The sequence below is a fragment of the Callorhinchus milii genome, unplaced genomic scaffold (assembly GCF_018977255.1).
Source record: "Callorhinchus milii isolate IMCB2004 unplaced genomic scaffold, IMCB_Cmil_1.0 Scaffold9, whole genome shotgun sequence".
In the NCBI taxonomy this organism is placed as follows: domain Eukaryota; kingdom Metazoa; phylum Chordata; class Chondrichthyes; order Chimaeriformes; family Callorhinchidae; genus Callorhinchus; species Callorhinchus milii.
This window is the reverse complement of record NW_024704750.1, coordinates 978,921-995,961: the sequence shown is the minus strand read 5'-3', so window position 1 is coordinate 995,961 and position 17,041 is coordinate 978,921. Positions and strand designations below refer to the sequence as shown.

The 17,041-nt window shown below is 49.7% G+C and overlaps 1 protein-coding gene across 1 annotated transcript in view; it reads right to left on the bottom strand.

Moving 5' to 3' along the window:
• Nucleotides 1–886: 886 nt before the first annotated feature.
• The window catches only part of bcl11ba (BAF chromatin remodeling complex subunit BCL11B a), a 35,788-nt gene continuing 19,633 nt past the window's right edge, over nt 887–17,041 (bottom strand). The window contains 3 exon segments of the mRNA XM_042338269.1: nt 887–1,752; nt 1,754–1,809; nt 1,896–3,112. Of these exon segments, the coding sequence (XP_042194203.1) occupies nt 996–1,752; nt 1,754–1,809; nt 1,896–3,112 (2,030 nt within the window). The 3' untranslated portion in view covers nt 887–995.

Sequence of the window (17,041 nt, the reverse complement as noted above, 5' to 3'; positions counted from 1 at the left end):
AAATTCCACCCGGATCCACATTGACTTTAATCTATTTTAACGCCACAGCTCAGAGCACCCGGGAATTGTGGCAAATCCGTAAGACTTTAGAAGCCATTCCTTTATTATTATTATTATTATTGTTTCTCTCTCTCTCCCTGTCAAGTTTCTCTTTCCAGAGCCCTGCAAAGAGGGATAGGAGATTGGGGTGGGGGGAGGGTTGGGTAGGTTGGAAGAGGTGCAGTGTGTTTGGTGGGGTGGGTTGGGGTGAGAAAGAACCTGATTTAAATCTGATTTAATTCCAAGTTAAACCAGAATTCAGCAATTTGCCAAAACCCGTCATGCTCGGGGGAAGGTGTGGAGGGCGGGGGGGGGAAGGGGAGAAGAGGGGGAAAGGGGAAAAGTGGGGCCGGGGGTGGGGGAGAAGGGGAAGGAAGAGAGAATAACCGACACATCACGTCGCTGCTAAGAAGAGCGAGTTCCCTTTTTAAACAACGGACCCAGGTGGAACCCAAACCCACACAACATATCAAGAAAAAAAAATCCTCCAAAAATAATAATATTAATAACAATAACAACAATAAAAATAGCACTGGGAGCGTCTGGAGACCAAAAGCTTCCCCTCCCTCTGTCGGCGATTGATCAAGCTTTTTTTTAAAAAAAAAACAATTATTGGGGAAAAAAAACATTTTTTTTTTCTCTCGTTCGTTCGTTCCGAAAACTTGTGTTTTTTTTTTCTCCGTTCATTTCGAAAACCGTTTGTTATTCTTAAAACACACACGAAGAAAAAACAAAAGAGAGTCTAGTTCTCGTACGTGTGGAAAATCTTCCCCCCCTTTTTTGTTTTTTCCCCCTCCACCTCAAAAAAAAGGGCGTGGGGGGGGGGGGGGGGAAGGGGGCGCGCGGGGGGAAATTGGGGAGCGGAGCGGCCATTTTGTATTTTCGTTGGCGTCTTTTGTTGTTGTTGTTGCTGCTGCTGCTGTTGTTGTTGGCGGTGGTGGTTTTTTTGTTGTGTTTTAGCTCCTGTCGGCCTCCTCGATTTTGACGTCGTTCGTTAGTAAGTGTTCCCCGTGCCACTTTTTCATGTGTTTCTCCAGGGTGCTGTACACACTGAAGGGCATCTGGCAGATGTCGCAGCGATACACCTCCTTGCCGATCTGCCCGTGAGTCTTCATGTGGCGCGTCAGCTTGCTGCTCTGGGCGCAGGCGTAGTTACACAGCTCGCACTTGTAAGGCCTCTCCCCCGTGTGGCTGCGACGATGCACCGTCAGGTTGCTGCAGTTCTTGAAGATTTTGCCGCAGAACTCGCACGTGTCGCTCCGCCGGCCGTCCTTCGAGCTGGGCCTCCCCGGCCCGTGACCGTGACCATGTCCATGCCCCGACATCCCCATGTGGGGGGTGCTGCCGCTGCTGGCCGTCCCGCTGCGCCCCGACAGCCCCCCGCCGTCCAGCATGTCTCCCGGGGGCGTGGAGAAGCGCAGGCTGCCGTTCTCTGATGAGTGCTCGGACGAGGTGGCGAAGGGCGATTGGCGGGAGTCGCCGAAGCCCAGGAAGGGGTCTTTCATGAAGTGCCTGGAGGCAGCGTAGCCCACCAGCCACTGCGAGTACACGTTCTCCGAGGGGATGAGGGGGGCCGAGGGCAGGTCCAGCTCCTTCTCCATCTTGATGCGCTTGGCGGAGGCCACGGACAGCGAGGGGCTGGCGATGGGGGTGGGTTTGCGGGGGAACAAGATGGGGAAACCGTCGCCCGGCCCGAAGCCTCTGCCGTTCATCTCCGGCCTGACCAGCTCCGGCCTGACTAGCTCCCCCCTCACCAAGTCCTCGTGGCACCTGGTGTCCAGCCTGTGGTGATGGCTGTCAGGGGGTGGGGGGTGCGGGTGCTGCTGTTGTTGCTGTTTGGGGTGCTGTTTGCTGGCCAGGGCCTCAGCGTAATGGTGCATAGCCCTCAGGCTGACGCTCTCCATCTCCTTGCGCAGGACGCAGTGCTTGTCCAGCGGTTTGGAGCCGTTCTCCCTGTTGCGGCTCAGCTCGGAGTCCATGCTGAAGCTCGACTCGGGCCTGCTCTCGTTCTCCAGCTCCAGCTCTTCCTCCTCCTCCTCTTCCTCCTCCTCCTCCTCCTCTTCCTCCTCGTTAGGCCCCCCGCCTCCGCCGCCTCCCGCCCCGTCATGGCCCCCTCCGCCCCCACCGCCCCGAAAGCCGGGCGCCCCCCCGGGCTTCAGGCCGCAGCCCTCGCCCCCCGCGTGCTCGCTGGTGCCCGGCTCGGGGGAGCTGGCCGCAGACAGGCCGTCATCGGAGCGGCCTGTGACAGAGGACGGCTTGTGCATGTGGGTCTTCATGTGGCGCTTGAGCTTGCTGGCCTGGGAGCACGCGTGGTCACACAGCTGGCACTTGTAGGGCTTCTCCCCCGTGTGGCTGCGACGGTGGACGATCAGGTTACTCTGGAACTTGAAGGTCTTGCCGCAGAACTCGCAGGACTTGGTCTTGAGCTGGGACTGCGGGGGGGTGGCGCTGGCCGGGGGCATGGGGGGCAAGGGCGGAGGGGTGCTGAGAAAGGGAGACTTGGGGCTGGGGTGGAAGGGCTGCAGGAGGCGGTGCATAGGGTTGTGGCGGCTGGGGGAGAGCGGGGGGGTCGAGCTGTTGTTACCCGCCAGCTCCCTGAGCCGCCTGGAGAAATCCATGGATTGCGATTCGATGCCCCCCATGGGGTTCAGGCGCAGCACGCGATCAAAGGCACTGTGGTGCTGGGACACGAGGCCCATCTCGTCGGCACTAAGGCGGTCCAGCCGGTGGGCGTCCAGGTGGGGGTGCCGCGGCGGGGGGTTGAATATGGGCGGAGTGCCGGGCAGCCGCACGTCTCCGAACGGCTGGTGTTCATGGAGGAGGGGGGCCGACATCCGCAGCAGGCTGAAGGGGTTGCCGTCGCCCAGGAAGCCGGCCAGGGGGGACTGGGAGATGGGGTCCGGCCCCAAGGAGGGCGGGATGCTGATGCGGGGGGTCAGGGGGCTGCTGGTCGGGTGGGTCTCCAGGTAGATGCGGAATCCGTGGGTGTTCTGTGCGTGTTGCAGCAGGAACCAAGCGCTGTTGAAGGGCTGTTTGCATGTTGTACAAATGTAGCTGGAAGGTTCGTCCTTACCTGCGAGCAAACGAGAGAGAGAGAGAGAGAGAGAGAAGGCGTTGGGTTAACAGGGGCGATAACAACAACACATTACATTCATACAGCGCCCTCACACAGGGGAGACACTCAGGTCCGTCACAGTCACCAGATAAACACAAACGCAGATAAACACGGCAGCTAATAACAACAACAATAACATAATAATAATCCTGGCATTTGATATAGCGCTTTATCACGACTTTGAGACGTCTCACAATGCTCTTCACGGAATATACCGTAAAGTGTAGTGAAGTGTAGAGACACTGCTGCGCGCAATTGGCTGCCGCCTTTCGCCCACAAAATACACAGTCACTCCGCTTTACAGTATATTCTATGAAGTGCTTTGAGACGTCTCGATGACGTGATATGCTGCTATATCAAATGTAAGGATTATTGTTATTGTGGGGCCTGGCCGACAACCCCCACTGATAAATTCAGTCATCGCGTCTCATGGCTTCGTTGCTCTGTTGCTGGGTTTGCATACACTTCACGGTTTGAGACGTCTGGACGATGTTAATCAGTCATTAATATAAGACGCACCAGCCTTGTATTTGACACCGAACCTTTTGCATCGTGAGGAAGTGTTGAACAGCTTCCTTGGATTTCACTGTAATGTGTAGTGACTTTTTTTTGAGTAGGCAATCGCGTCAAGAAAGAAAAGAGCTCATTCCTATCATCTCGAACAATAATCATCCTGGAGTTTGAACAGAAGAAACTGATTGATGTGCACGGAATCAACTGTACTATCAGGACACCCACACGTCAGGTTTAAATGATGGAAACCACCCAAGCAGGAGCTGAACGACAGAGTTACAGTCACTGGTGGGCGAGTGTATCAACAGCAACGGCAATGTGATCACTGAGATCAGATCAGTGCCTGTACTCGCTCATATTCCTGTTGTTTACTGATGCTGTTGTCCTGTCCCATTGACAAAGTCCTGCTGTCAATGGGAATTTACAACAACAATACAAAGCAAGCAGCAAGGAGACACAGACTGTAGCTCTGTGTAACTCACTTTTATCTTGTACCGAACAGTAGAACCAGAGAACACGGCCTGTGATTGAAACGGGGGGTAAATTCAGAACAAAATCTGCGGAAACCCTACTGCAGCGAGCGAGCAGTAAACTTATGGGAACAGGCACCCGAGGGAGATAGACGGTGGAAGCAGAAAATGTTGTTTGTTTCGAGAACAAACGAGACAGATTTCTGCAGCGAAGCATCAGTCTGGACCGTGTGAGCTCATAGTCCCTGACACGGGACTCGAACCCACAACCTCCGACTGACTCAGAGGCGAGAGCCCAACTGAGAGCCAGGTTGATGGCAATGGAGTTCAATGCATCATTTGCTAGACTCTCCCCCCACCCCTAACACACACACTCCATCAACAAACTCTTGCAGTCGGCCTGTGAGCTGAAACCCCCCCCCCTCCCCCCCAACTCCTATTGCGGGTCACCCTCCCCATCCCAGTCACTGTCAGCTCAATGTTAATGTCTCCCATTCTGGCAGCTTCAGCCCCCCCCCACCCGGAGGGCAGGGAAATCCCCGAATCGCAGTCAGTCTATCCATTTAATGTGCAGCCGCAGCCTTCACCTTGCCTTTACCTGCCTTCCTTCCTTTAAATTAATCAATTAATCAGAGACAGCTGTTCAATTACACTTGTAAAAATTTACTGGCGATCCACACAGCCATTTCCATATGGTTCCTGATGAGAGGAACTTTAATGACCTGCTTCAGTGCTGCAGCGCTGAGTGAAAAATACCATTAATGCTTTTTCATTAAGGTTTTCCTCGTGCATTGTCTTAATATAATGCTCTGATTCTTTCTGCTTACCCCCCTCCCACCCCCCAATCCACCGCCCCCACCTCCCAGCCCCTCCTCTTCCCCCCCAGCTTGCCCCCCACCCCACCCCGCCTGCCCACAGGATCTTATTGTCTGAAGAATTATTGTCTTAAGCTAATCAGATCGGGACACTGGGCGAGCGAGGGGCAAATCCCACCCCCACATTACAGCGTATTGTGTAGCTGTTGGGCTGGAGGGGAGGGAGAGAAATAGACACACACACAGCACGCATACACACAACTAATAGGAAACACTGAGCGCACACAAACCACACACGTGAACACAACATGACCAACATTACACACCAACAGCCAACACTGAACACAGAAGGGGAGAAGGGGATCTCTTAGATCCTTAGACAATTTCAAATGAAAACTTTGGGGGTGGGGAGGGCAGAGCAGAGCGAACACACACACACTCTCACATACACACTCACTCACACACAAACTCACACACACTCTCACATACACACTCACTCACACACACTCACATACACACACTCACTCACACTCACTCGTCACTTGAAAATGCACTTATCCACTTAGCACATTAGCTAGAGGTAGGAACTTGGTGGATCTTATAATCTCATTGAAAGATAAAAGCGTTGACTTCATAAATCCTGTCACTAACCCTGAAATGCGATCACACATCTCCGTCCCCACCTGCTGGCTCTCGCCATCCTCTCCCTTGACGAGCTAAATGCTCTAGGAGACGTCTGAAACCTCCCCCACCTTTCCCCTCTCACCCCCCCCCCCCCCCCACCACACACACACATTCACTCCGAGCCTGAAGGACCTTTGCTTGAAATGTAAGACCTCATGAATATGGAAAAAAACTGTAAATAGCCTGAATTCGGAACCAGATTTACATTGTTTCCATACAAATGACGACTGAATTTACTAATATTCCAAAGAGCGCTTCGAGTCGTCCTCCTGACGCTATCTAAGTGTGAATCAGACTATATTGTATTGCAACAGCCTTAAGCCTGAGACTAGGAGGGGGTGTCTGGCTTCTCGTTTATACAATGACTGGCGTAGAGCACACTGCAAGGTTACAGGTAGGAACGCTGGAGCTCAATGTCTCAGGCACGGTCTTAAGTAATAATTTCTTTCGGGCGCGACCTTAATAATGATTGGGTTTGATACAGTCCCTTATCGTGTCGCCAAAATGCCTCAGAGAGCTTAACAGGATTTTACAGTCAGATGTGGTGACGTTTAAAATCTGCCAAACACCTTCTCTTTCCAAATCGAGCTCAACTTCCCCAACGTGGGGATCGGAAACCAAAAGCGATTCCCACTCAAGAGGCAAGACCCCTGGTGACCAAGCCAGAGCAACAACAACAACAACAACTTGCATTTACAATCAGAGTAAATCTGGAGCCAGGGGCAGAATATCTAATCGTTTCCTTCAGCGGGTGGGTGGGCAGTCAGACAATCAGCTTGCTCACTCCCCCATTTCTGAAACATGGTACCTGTGTACAGTGTGTATCGCAAACTAAAATACATGTCTTGTTTGTGTTATAACAGGATTCCCCATTATAAACAGACAATGGAAAACAGCTACGTGTGGTGATCAGGTTGCGACTGACACATATTTTCTCTGTTCACAGCTTGTGAAATCTCTCTCGCTATAAAATTTATGTCACACAGTCCTGTACAGTACAGAGACTGAGCTAAACCCCAAGCATTGCAGATACTGGAAATCTGAAACAATAACCGAAGTGGCTGTGGACCACTCAGCAGGTCAGGCAGCGTCTATGGAGAGAGGATAGCGAGTTAACGTTTCGGGCCCACGACCCTTCGTCAGAACTGGGGTATGTTCCCTATTTTCCCTCCCAAACATGCCCCAGTTCTGACGAAGGGTCGTGGACCCGAAACGTTGACTCGCTTTCCTTTCTCCATAGATGCCGCCTGACCTGCTGAGTCTTCCCAGAGGCTGAGCTGTCTGTAGACTCTCACCCTTTTTTTTTGTAAAAAACAAAAACAAAATTGTTTCTAAATTTCTGCACTGATATTAAACAAAATCCCTCAAATCATGGTAAATGTTTCCCACTATGTGGGATTTGCGCACACAACCTTCTGACTCCGAGGCCATAACCGGCTCTGAGTTTGGAAGCCAATTTCTTTTGAAGAATTTCGGTAAAACCAGCTCGCCAATTATTATTACTATTGGTGGTAGGAATAATAATAATCCTTGCGATTGTGTCACGTCATCGGAATGCCACACAGCACTTCATAGGATTTACTGTAAAGTGCTGTGAATTATTTTTGTAAGTGACCACAGCAGCCAATTTGCACCCAGCAACTTCCCATAAATAGCCATGTGAATAAACAAAAAATAATAAAAAAGTGAATAAACAATTTTTATTGAGGGGATTGTTGGCCAGGACAATGGGAGAAACTCCCTTCTCTTTTCCAACAGTGTTGTGGGATCTTTAACGTCCACCTGAACAGGCACAGACAGGCCCTCGGTTTAACATCTCATCTGACGGATGGCCCCTCCGACAATGCAGTATAACTCCCCCAGCGCTGCATTGGAGCGTCAGCCCAGATTATACCAGGTCAAAGTCCCGACCTAGGGCTTGAACCCACAACTTTCTGGCTCAGAGAAGTGAGTGCTAATCCCAGTCACACGAGTCGGCCAATTCATCGACTTGATGCCATCAGCTGGTTCCTCGGGGGAAGAGAAAGGTGGGGTGGCTTTGCGATGCACACTGAAGGGGACGCTGTCTGTAGGCTCTCTCGTGTGTGCGGAGGGGTGGGGGAGGGGGGGTATTTGCCCCACACCAATCAGGCAGGGCTATGTAGGCGGTCACAACGCTGAGATAGCGTCAATATTTGCAGCTGAGGACTAGGCTCACCTCAATCAAAAGCCTCTGACACGTGAGAGGAACGGAAATCCTCTTATATCAACCTCACACACGCCCAGGTTCTTGAAACGGCCTATTTAAACTGTGCTTTTTGATCACTTATAATAATAAATCCTCATTTTTGACACAGCCCCTTATCTTGTTGAGACGTTTCCAAGTGCTTCACACGTCACTGCCGTAAAGTACAGCGAATGGGCATGTTGTTGGCAAACACAATCTGCGTGCCAGCAGCACCCCACAGACAACAACAATGATATTTATATATTTCACCCACAAAATATACAGTCACTACACTTTACAATGTGTCCCGCGAAGCCGTTTGAGACGTCTCGAGAACGTGATAAGGCGCTGGGTCAAATGCAGGGATTATTCTGGTTATTATTATTAATAAAGTGAATGACACACGGAGAGAGAAACTCCTTCCTCTTTTCCCAGAGCAGGGCAGGAGCTTTAACATCCACCTGAACAGGCACAGACAGGATCTCGGTTTAACATCTCATAGGAAGCGCGGCACTTCCAATAAACACCACACTCCCCCACCCCACACCCCACCTCACAATTCTGACCGAGTTCACAGTGGGATGAGGGGGGTGGTGGAGGGGAAGAAAGAAACTCCAAACTATGAGATCGGCTGAATTGAGGCAGGACAGGACGAGCGAGGCAAGGAACTCAAAGGAAAAAGAAAAAAGTAATTCTGTGCACGAGGAGAAATGAATCGCTCGGCAGATTTTCAAAGGGAAAATGAAATGGAAGGAAATTCCAAAAATTGGGTGAACACACAGTCACTACACTGTCCAATGAATCCTGTGACGCGCTTTGAGACGTCCTTCTGATGGGGAAGGTGTTGCATCCAATGGAAGGATGATTATTAAAGTGTGGTCACTTCACTGTAAAGTGTAGTGACTGTGTAGTTTGTAGACGAACGGCTATTTCGATTCTCATTTCCATTCATTGGCAAGAAAACGCACAAGTTACGGATCACTCAGCGAAGCTCGTCTATCAGCCCATAAAATTTTCCAAAAATCTATACATTCAAAAAAATCAGAATTTGCTAAACTGAAGGACGACTGTTACCAGTTTTGCTTCCCATTAACTTCCAACTTTGGACTATCTACCCCCCCCCCCCCCCCCAATATGGTGAGCTGATGTACAGAGTATTTGAATTTAATGGAGCCACACAGAGCATATATTTAGCAACTAAGTGGTAATTGACATTATACAGACACAGCCTCCTAGCCACATTATATAGGTTAGCAAATACAGAGGGGAATCATTAATGGGGTAGAGCAAACAAATGATAATCTATGTATGCTGATCTGAATGATGTGACGCTGAGTGTTGGGTCTGGAGGGATTTATAAAACACAAAATGGCAACGCAACTCTAGTAAATTTGCTTAATTTGTCTATTAAAGTAAAGGTCAACCGCCTGACCCGACACACAATAAAAGACTGTAACTTCAGCGGCGGAGGGAGGACTGAAGCCAACCCTCGACTCAAAGCCACTCGCGCCAGACGCCTGATTTCTCCCGACCCACGGTAAAGGGGAGAGATGAGGACAGGAAAAGGTTTGTTCCGTTTGTTCTCTTCCAAGAGACTGAGCGGGTGGGGGGGTGGGGGGGGGGGGTTAACATTAACCTGAAATAAATAATCCTCACGTTTGATGTCGCACCTTAATAATAATCCTCACATTGTGTCCAGCGCCTTTCACGTCGCAAAGACATCCCAAAGCGCTTCACAGGAAGTAGTGTAAAGTGTAGTGACTGTGTATTTAGCCCCCATCAACACCCCACCCCCCACCTTGAAATCCCACCGGAAGACCCTTGTTTTAGACACACTTTCAGGCACCGCTCTGCTTCTCTCCCCCCCCACCAACCCCCACCCCCTCGATGATGATCACCTGTTTAACATGACAGCAAATACCAGACCACACCGACAGTCTGTAGAGTTGATTTACTTCTGTCTCATACCCTCGAGGTGGAGAGTTTCCTGCAGTGGCTGCACTGTCCGGATGTGCGATGTGTGTGTGGTTAAAACGCTACCCAAGTATTGGCTACAAAAACGCATTTCTCTGCAAATGCTGTTGCTTTTCTCTCTCATTTGTATTTATTTTTTCATTTCATGTGGAGGGGGGGAGGTCAGGAGAGGGATGGGGTGGTGGGGGTTACGTATATGGTAATCATTGTCATAATAATCCTTACATTTGACAGAGGACTTTGTCACAAGTTTAAGACGTCTCTCTTCTGATTTCCTACCTTGTTACCTCTCCCTCCAATTCTCTCACACTCATATCCTCCCTCACTCTCTCCTCCCTCACTCTCTCCAACTCCAGCAATGAGTCCGCAGAGATACTGGACAGACGGACATTTAGCCACAGAGGGAAGAGAATCTCTATTTGGTCTCCAGCTTGTTCCTAGTGGTAGAGAGATCAGCCACAGGAGGAACCTACTAACGGGCTGGGAGTTGGCTGGTGCACATCCTTGAACAGATTTCAACTACAACAAATGAAATTTGTGAAGCGCCTTTCACATCGGAATGACGCAAGAGGGAGTGAAAGAGTGGGGTTAATTTCTCACCTCTCCTCACCTCAGCGAGGCTGCCCCCCCTCCTCACCTCAGCGAGGCTGTCCCCCCTCCTCACCTCAGCGAGGCTCCCCCCCTCCTCACCTCAGCGAGGCTGTCCCCCTCCTCACCTCAGCGAGGCTGTCCCCCCCTCCTCACCTCAGCGAGGCTGTCCCCCCTCCTCACCTCAGCGAGGCTGTCCCCCCTCCTCACCTCAGCGAGGCTGTCCCCCCTCCTCACCTCAGCGAGGCTGTCCCCCCTCCTCACCTCAGCGAGGCTGTCCCCCCTCCTCACCTCAGCGAGGCTGCCCCCCCTCCTCACCTCAGCGAGGCTGTCCCCCCTCCTCACCTCAGCGAGGCTGTCCCCCCTCCTCACCTCAGCGAGGCTGTGTAAGAGGATGGGGTCTGGCTATGCTCAGTGGCAATGTCTGATTTTTAATGACAGCAACAGGAAAAATCAGAGTTTACAGCCTTATTGAAGGGGCAGAGAGTGAGCATGTTTGTATGTATGTGTGTACGTGTGTGTGTGTGTGTGTGTGTGTGGTGGGGAGGGGGAATGAGCATTAACATGTGGGGGGGTAGTGCTTGATAGAGGAAGTGCAATGTATCACATAATAATCTATATTCCACACGCCATCTCCTCACGTGTTGAAGGATTGTGTGAAATATTCCGATGGCATTTGTTCCCCAGCATTTCCTGTGCTTGACCACAGCAGCTAACAACTGGTCCCGGGAGATTCCCGTTTACACCGGCAGCCCAGCTCCCTCCTCACTAACTAAATCAACCTTCGCTGATTCTCTCTCTCCCCCCCGCGATCCTCTTCCTGATTGTGATCTCGTCTCCACACCGTGTACAGTGACCACCCCTCCCACTCGCCCCCCACAAGAGACATCACTGTGTACACACACAGCACCACCCCCCCACCCCCTCCCCATATATGTTGTAGGGCCGCTGCAGTTATATAATGATATAAACTCTAACCATAACCATGGAAACCACAAAATCTCACTGAGCTGACATGAAGCTCAAAGGCAAAAGGTGCGTTAGGGTAAAACAAAGAGGATTTGAGGTAACTGGGCCACGTGAAAGGCGCCATATCAAATTGCGAGGATTATCATCATTATAATCCATGTGTCCCTCACCCACGCCACTCACGAACACACAGTCACTACACATGACAACAGCGCCTGTGGGGGGGGTTAATGTTACAAATATTTTGGCAAATGCTAGTATAATTTTTGTTTGTTACTAATAAAGCCAGCGATCAAAATTTTTCTAATTTTTTAATAAATGATGCAACCCCACAGCCCCCCCGCCCCGCCCAGCTTGAAAAAAAAGTTCATGGGTGATAAGTGAAGTTGGACTGGAAGATTAGTAGCTCTTTCACCACTAACCTCCGCCTCGGGTTTGGGGTGAAAGAGCTACTAATTATAATTAATAATAATCCTAGCATTTGATATAGATTCTTATCACATCATCGAGAAGTCTCAAAGCTTCTCATGTGTATAGTGTAGTGACTGTATTTTGTGGGCGAAATGTGGCAGCCAGTGGCGCAGAGCAGTGTCCCACAAACAACCGTGCAATCCAATTCCCCTCCCAGCTCCGACATAAACTAAACCTTCAGCCAGAAAGGTTTGAGCGGAGCAAATACACAGAACCGCACTCGCCAGTGACTTCAAAATGGTCTCAGCTCCACGGCAATGAAGCAAAACCAATGGGATACGTCAGTGAGGGAAAAAAACACTATTTTACTTTCAATGAGGCTTTCCGTTCAATTTAGTGGGAATATTGTAGTTCTCCTCCACCCCCACTCCAACCCCACCACTCCTCCCCCCCGCGACACACACACACCCAAGCCCTCCAGGGGATTGTGCTCAGTCACAGATGGCAAATAAAGTCTTCAGCCTTAGGCTACGTGGTATTATGTTAATTCTAATGTCAGATGTACTTTTATACACAGCTCTATTTAATCACCCTATTATTCCGCATTTCCATAGGAAAAAAAAATGCCACAGAACTTGTGCAGAGTCTTCGCTCTACTGCAAATATCCTCCAACACCCTCCTTCAGCTGATAGAATTCATAGAGCTTCGGTCACTGATATCTCTTCCCACCCAGAGAGAGGGGTTGAGGGGGAGAGAGGGGGTGGAAGGAGGGGGAGAGAGAGGGAGTGGGAAGGAGAGAGCGATAGAGAGTGGCGAGGAGGAGCAGAGAGAGGGAGTGGGAAAGAGGGAAGGGAAAAAAATAACAATAATCAGAAATGCAGCTGGCGGTTCCCACAACGCTGTAAGTAAAACTACAAGTGGTGTATAACTAGCCGGGAAGCCCAAACACTGGACACTAGGCCGGGAGAAACAGAGCACTGACACCAGTCACACTCCAGATCCTGGCATCTTGTGGAGTCCTGTAGCTCAGTGGATAGAGCCCTCGCCTCACAAGCCAGAGGACCCGAGGTTCGATTCCCAGGCAGCGCGAAACCTTAGGCAAGTTTCCTCACTCCACACACACGCCTCTGTTTACCAGCAGTAAGTAGGAACACGGTTGTTAGTCGATCGGCGGATCACTTTTCCGGGTGAAATAATCCCTTCAAAAATAAATAAAATAATAATAATCTGGTCATTCAGCCCGCCCAGAGAGAGGGGTTGAAGACGCTGCTGTGTGCAATTGTCTACTGTGTTTTCCCCACAAAATACACAGTCACAACACTTTACAGTATATTCTGCGAAGCGCTTTGCGAGACGTCTCGGAGACGTGATGAGACGCTATATCAAATGCCAGGATTATTATTATTATACACCCCGAGTACAGAGCGCAGTAACTGAGCAGGCCTGACCCAGCAGTTTGAAGCTATCGGCTGGTGTAGAAATTCAAGAGCATCAGTCTTTGTAGGTCATGTAACGCAGCCCACGTGAAGCCCCTGGCACTCCCACTGAGCAAAGCAGATCCGGGGAAACTTTCTCTGTGTGGGTGGCTTTACATTTGCGGAACGCTCAGTCCGGTTCGGATTCTCTTCAGCACACGCGACGGGTTTCCTCATAGGATTCGGGAAAGAAAATAAATCTCAAGCTGACTTCTCATCACAAGCAATCGCTAAAATTCCCTTTCTCCTTCTCCCTCCTTCCCACTCCTCTCTCTCTCTCTGGGACAGAGCTTGTGTAGGATCCAGACAGCCTACAAGCGGAGGTTAGAGGGGAAGGAATGCTGTGTTGGGTTTGGGCAGTGTTTGCACGCTTTGCTTGTCTTGGCAAACGGCACTTGGAAAAAGAGCGCAGTGAAGCTGCCATTGGAGGAGTTCACACCAGCTCTCTGAACAGCTCTTACCATCCGTTTTCTAGGGGAACACGTGCCAAGGGAAGCGAGATCAAAAAAGCCCCTTCAGCAGAGTCTGGCCAAGTGTTTATTTATTTTTATATTATAATGAAGTAACATGTGTTCACACTCTGTGTGGCTGACACTGCCTTCCCTGCCGTAACCACACAGTGTTTGTTTAAGCACCGGGTTCCTTTGCGTACACAAATAACGGAGCCTTTGGGCGTCTTCAGAACGGCACGAGAGCTGCTGCTGCCTCCGCTGCCGTTCGCTTCCCAAACCTTCCTTATTCCCGACCAGGTTCCGCTGTCACGGGAACGCCATATTAGCCCGTTAACGCTCCTGCGTCTGCTCACGTTTCCCGGGCTTTTCCAGGCAATGTGGACAGGCAACCGCTCGCTCCTACCCTTGAGCGCGGCAGCGGGTCACCACATGTGTCAGACCCCGGCTGCCCCCAACCCAAACGGTCACCATCATTCCCTTTCACCGCACTGCTGAGCGACTCCAGAACACACAGAGCCACAATGATAATGAAGCGTTTTCCAGGGGTCCCAATGTTACTGGATCATTAGATACTGCATTGTGATCAAATGTGAGGGGAGAGTGGGGTTGTGGAGGGAGAAGGTGGGGGGACAGAGAGAGGGTTGGGAGGAGAAGCTGCTACTGGACACCATCAATCCTTGAGAGGGGTTTGATGGGATGTGGGGATAAGGCAGTGAGGGCAGTGAGACTGAAGCCATCTCCTGGCTGTGTGAGCCAGTGCAGACTGGATGACGGGTCGAATGGCCTCCTTCTGCCCTGTCGACTTCTACGTGTCCACCTTCCTTTGGACTTACAATCTGGTTCGCAACCAAAAATGGAACAGAAAAATAAGTCACTTTGGTACGAAATCTGAGCCTCAGAGTCAATTTAGCTGTTAAAAGCAGAGAGAGAGAGAGAGAGAGGGTTTTTTTTGCTTAAAAATGGACGTGCTCCAAAAAAATCTTGGCCTCACTAATAAACTCACATACTACAACACAACTCCTGGGAATAGGTGCAGATCTACCATTTAAAAGTGGCTCTCGAAAAATGTTCATTACTCTGTGACAGATGCTAGAAAAACCATTAGCGACTGCGTTTTCTTTGGAATGGAGGGAAACGCTGGGAGGAGGGAAAGGATGGGGGCGGGAGGAGGGGGAGAGGAGGGATAGAGTTTTGTACTATAAACAATCCTTCGCATTCGACAATGTAATCATTACGCAGAAACATGGCAAAGCTCTTCATGGGGAATTGACGGTGGGCTGTTTGCTAGAGTGTCGTTTGCTGGTACATCCACACACGTGAAGTGAACGTCTGTCGGGCAAAACACGGCAGCCGACTGCGCACACCAGCGTCCCACAAACACTCGTGGATTGAGTGACTACATTATTTTTTTTGAAGGGATTATTACCTCCGGAAAACGATCCACCGAACGATTATAATCCTTGCATTTGATATAGCGCTTTTCACGTCTTCTCGACGTCTCAAAGCGCTTCACAGAATAACTGTAAAATTGAATTGACTGTATATTTGTGGGCGAAACAAGCGGGTTCCTACTTACTGCTCAAAGTGGGGTTTGATCTCACATCCTTGAACTGCAAACTTCATGTTTGCTGGTTTGACGCCGCAGCACTTTGTGAAGAGAACCACAAAGGGCCTAAAATGATCATATTAACAATATAATTAATAATTATTATAATAATATGAATTAATATTATTATAATAACAATATTAATATTGTTAATTCATAATATTATTAATAATAAACCTTATAATCCTCACATTTGTCCACATCGGGAGGACATCTCAAAGCGCTTTACAGGATATGCTGTAAAATGTAGTGACTGTATTTTGTAGGCAAATGCAGCAGCTGATTTGCACACAGCGACTTCCCACCAAACAGCCACAAAGTGAATGATTGATTACTTGGGGGACTGTTGGCCAGGAAAGCGCGACAGAGAAAGTACTTTGTACGCTTTTCAACTAGTGCCGGGAGGGGAGAGTAAGATTAATAAAAATAATCCTTGCATTTGATAAAAGAGCCTCATCACGTCTCAAAGCACTACACAGAATATACTGTAAAGTGAATTGACTGTATATTTTGAGGGTGAAATGTGACAGCCAATTGCGCACAGCAGTGTCCCCACAAACAGCCGTGGATTGAGTGACCACATGTTTTTAATATATATATATTTTAAAGGATTATTTCCCCTAGAAAAGCGATCTGCCAATCGACTAACAGCCAGGTTCCTACTTACTGCTGGGTGAACAGAGGCGTGTGTGTGAAGTAAGGAAACTTGCCTAAGGTTTCGCCCTGACCCGCCCGGCAATCAAAACCAGGTCCTTTCGCTTGCTGCCCAGGATGACAAAGTTGGGGTTGGGGAGGGGGGAAAGAAAGCTTCCAATGTACTTCTGATTCAACCCCCTAGTGTCAGCCTGGCTACCGGGCACACTGCACATGTGCAAACGGCCCCTGGTCTGGTGGTAAACACTAGACATCCCAGCTCGTTTCCTGAAAACCACAACATTTTACACTAAACAAAAATCACAGCACGGTTAATAAACAGGAATAAACTGAAATCCCAGAGTGTAGCAGAGAGAATCCTCCCAATCTGCAACACCTTAGAGTTGGCAAAAGTAAAGCAATATCATTGCCATGTCTTGGGACTTACCATTGAAGCTAGATTGGGTTTGTTTAAACCTCACATACCTTGGACAGGGGATAACACTAATGTCGCACAGACAGACACACACAGACGCACACACACACAGGTGCACACACACACACGCGCACATACAGACGCACATACAGACGCACATACACAGGTGCACACACACACGCACAAACAGACACACCCACACACACAGACGTGCGCACACAGACACACACACACACACACAAGCCAGTAAGAGATCTGAGTCCAATACAAAGAGGCTGGAGACGAGCAGGTCAGACTGTGAGCTACATAGGCTTGTGGCATTGCCAGTGGTTTTCTCTTAACCAGCTGAGAGAAACACAATTATGTCAACAAAGGTTTAATGTTGCGTAACTAGGGTTAAGTGTATGATTTTACAAGCGCGCTCGTGTGTGTCTGTGCGTGTGTATGGGTTGTGTGTATAAGGCTGTGCGTATCAGTGTGTATATGGGTGTGTGTGTATATCAGTGTGTGCGTTCATGTGCCTCAGTATGTGTATGTGCCTAAGTATGTGAGTGTATGTCAGTGTGTGTGTGAATGTGAGTGTGTGTGTATCAGTATGTGTGTGTATGTCAATGTGTGTGTGTGTTACAGTGGGTGTGTTTGTGTTGAAAGGAT